The sequence below is a fragment of the Quercus suber genome, unplaced genomic scaffold, assembly GCF_002906115.3.
Source record: "Quercus suber isolate HL8 unplaced genomic scaffold, Cork oak 2.0 scaffold_307, whole genome shotgun sequence".
Lineage (NCBI taxonomy): Eukaryota > Viridiplantae > Streptophyta > Magnoliopsida > Fagales > Fagaceae > Quercus > Quercus suber.
The window spans coordinates 567,935-571,002 of NW_027069763.1; the positions used below are offsets into that span (position 1 = coordinate 567,935).

General features: G+C 33.9%; 1 protein-coding gene across 1 annotated transcript; it reads right to left on the reverse strand.

The window, feature by feature from the left end:
• Nucleotides 1-1,072: 1,072 nt before the first annotated feature.
• On the reverse strand, nucleotides 1,073-3,062 carry LOC136060989 (ribonuclease 3-like protein 2). The gene is made up of 3 exons (XM_065782595.1): nucleotides 2,909-3,062; nucleotides 2,146-2,488; nucleotides 1,073-1,633 (listed from the first exon to the last, which is right to left on the reverse strand). The coding sequence occupies exons 2-3, from the start codon at nucleotides 2,463-2,465 to the stop codon at nucleotides 1,522-1,524; spliced, it is 432 nt and encodes a 143-aa protein (XP_065638667.1). The 5' UTR covers nucleotides 2,466-2,488; nucleotides 2,909-3,062; the 3' UTR covers nucleotides 1,073-1,521.
• Between the last annotated feature and the right edge of the window lie 6 nt (nucleotides 3,063-3,068).

Consider the following 3,068-nt stretch of genomic DNA (forward strand, 5'->3'; position numbering starts at 1 on the left):
GTTTCATTTTATCTAGTTGAGGTTGCCACATCAGGTATGCGCAAATTGACAGAGTTGTGTTGTTAATATTTTTATTATTATTGCTTGTTGGTCTAATTTTAAAATTTTGAATTATGTTATGTTCTGAAAGTCACTGTGCTCCATCTTTTTGTAAAACAGGTATTAAGTGTAGGATCTATTACAACAATTCCAAGAAAACTGATGTACAAACAAGTTTCGTTACCAAGAGAATGCATTGGGAAGCAAATATTTTTTGCTATACAATATTTTAATTGTAGTGGATAGAACCATCTTCTTGTAGTTTGAATTGAGACAAGTTTTATTTTAAGATGTATCTTTAGTCATATGATTCTCTTTTTGTATTCTGAATCATTACATGTTTTATTTTAGGTGAATGTATTGACAATTAGAAACTTTAATAAAAAATTTGTGACAGGTTTTATTTCAAATGTATTTGTAATCTTATGATTCTCTTTTCTTATTCTGAATCATGACAGATTTTATTTCAGGGGAATGTATTGTTAATTAGAAAATTTTATTGCAAATTGTGACAGGTTTTATTGTCAATTAGAAAATCTGCTTCCAAAAAAAAAAAAAAAAAAAAAAAATTGGGGGTATATGTCATTATCCTGTGAAGTAAGAGCAAAAAAAATGCATATAGATTTTTTTTTTGGTCTTGTATAGATTCATTCAATCATGTTTTTTACATATTGTTTGAGAAACAAGGGTACCCATGAAAGATTATTTTCAATTCTTTAAAACTTACAAAATAAAACGTAATGGAATTATTTCATTGATTGAACAACGTCATACATTTAAACCATTTAAGTACTGATTTGATCAGACACAGATATTATGAAATCATGGTAATATCAACAAATTTAGCTCTTAGCTCTAGCTAAAGATGCAAAACTGTGTGCAGCTGTGCAAAAGAATGATTAACCTTTTCAATATAACTGTGTTTTAAGCATACAGAGCTCATATGATGCATATAAAGTACCTTCCTTAATTAGTATAGGGAACAATGAGAGTGGACAATACATAAAGAATATAAGCAGCTTTAGCAATAAAAGACACAGCAATCAATCAACTGGGTTGCATACAACAATGAAAGTGGTTGATACATATGGAACTTTCACTTTATACTGTAAGTGTTGATGTTCATTGTTAAACTGTTAAATAGGTACATTTTAGTTAAAAATCTAGTGGCATAAACTAATCATGCCCAAGCAATCAAGTGAACATAATTCATTTAACCCCTATATCACATGGGTCTACTTGCAATTCCATAAAGTATTCCATGTATTTTAGCTGTAGCCATTAACCAAGTCATTCTTACTGTCTTCCTCAAAAAAAAAAAAAAGTCATTCTTACTGTTCTTCACTAATATTCTTCTAAACTTAACCTAACCACTCTAACTGTTCTTCACTGATATTCTTCTAAAAAAGGAGTATCATCATAGATAATTAGATTCTTGTAAGGCACAAATAATCCAGGAAGCTGCAGAATTTTGTGCTTCCTTTACTCTTGACTTTTCATCTCCCTCTCTCTATATAAAATACCATCTACTGATGGTATTTGAACTGATGAAACGTATTTCTTGTGGTGTGGTGGACCCTCATCCTTCTCAAGGCTGCAAGTTATAGCAAAAGTACATTCAGATTCAATATCTTACAATATAGATACGAAGTGAGAATTTGAAAAAACAGTGAATACTTGAGAAGAAGAAAAGCATGAAAATTTTATATCCAACATAGGTGGTGGTTTAACGGTACACACATGGAGGAGATTAAAAACTGCAATGAACGTGTGAGTGCCCACAAGCCAATAGAACAAAATACAAAGCCTACTAGTTTATGTTCATTTGACATGCCATAGAGATCAGTATTCCTTGTTCCAGTCATTGTGAACCCAGTAATCAAGCTCTTCTAAACATTCCATGCCATCCTTATGAAATTCTAAATCATAAACTATGGCCTATGGGAGAGAGAGGAGGGAAGGAGGGGAAGAGAGAATATAGAAGGCTTGATCGTGGTTCAACTCACAAAACTAACAGGCTCATCATCAAATAATTCAGAACACACACACACACACACACACACACACTCTCTATTGCTTCACTGCTCATAATAAAGAAGCTCGTACCTGTAAGTAGGCTTAGGCCATTTTTTCTTGCCACAAAGCTCCTGTAACTTCTGCTTTGCTCCATCAATCTCAAATGACTTATTGAGTCCAAAAGAAAAATCTAACCTCCCAACATTAGCGGGCATAGATTCCGATAACTTGAGCAAAGCTTGCTTTGCTGCATTAAGCTTTGCAGTTTCCTTCTTCTCAGAAGAACCTGAGGCGATAAACTTACCATTGACATATACAGTTGCAACATTCTTTTCCCCATTCTTCCAATACTTAATGTCAACTTGCTTCCCTTGCTTCTGACACAACTCAAACAACATCGTCACAGGCATGAGCCATAGGAGTCCCTCTAACTCTGCTTTCAAAAGTGATAGGTTGGAAACTACAATCACTAAATGGTGTATAACAGACTTTATAAAATGATAAATAATAATTTATCAAAAAATCATATTATGTGAATTAAACTGATTTCAAGTAATGAACTAAAGAACAGGAATACATCTCCAGATTCAGAAATTCATCAATTTATTTATTCATAATATACAATTTATTCATGTAAGAACTTGAAATACTAACAAGATTCTCATAATAGACAAATCAGATTTGTTTAGGGTTGAACTTAACCACTTTGGAATCCAATCAAAACGCACCAAGGTACCAAAATACAGCAAAACCCATACCAAAGCAAGTGATTAATGTCCAAAAAACCTAACCCAAAACCATCAATATTTCGAAATCCAGATTGGGTAAAAGAACAAATCACGAAAAAACAAACCTTGAGGTTGCGACACCACGATCACGGCGGCTCCGGCGCATTTTCCAGGTTCCAGCACAGAGTTCGGTGGAGGCGTAGAGATTCGGTGCTAAGAAGAGGCGGAGAGGAGCTCCGCTGGTCAGAGGAGAGGAGGCGTTGGTGCTGGTGCTGTTTTCTCCAG

Excerpts from the sequence above, each read along its gene's own strand:
- LOC136060989 (XM_065782595.1), bottom strand. The coding sequence starts at position 2,465 with ATGCCTGTGACGATGTTGTTTGAGTTGTGTCAGAAGCAAGGGAAGCAA. Across the intron at positions 1,634-2,145 it reads TGGCCTAAGCCTACTTACAG|CCTTGAGAAGGATGAGGGTC; the intron begins GTACGAGCTTCT and ends TATAACTTGCAG.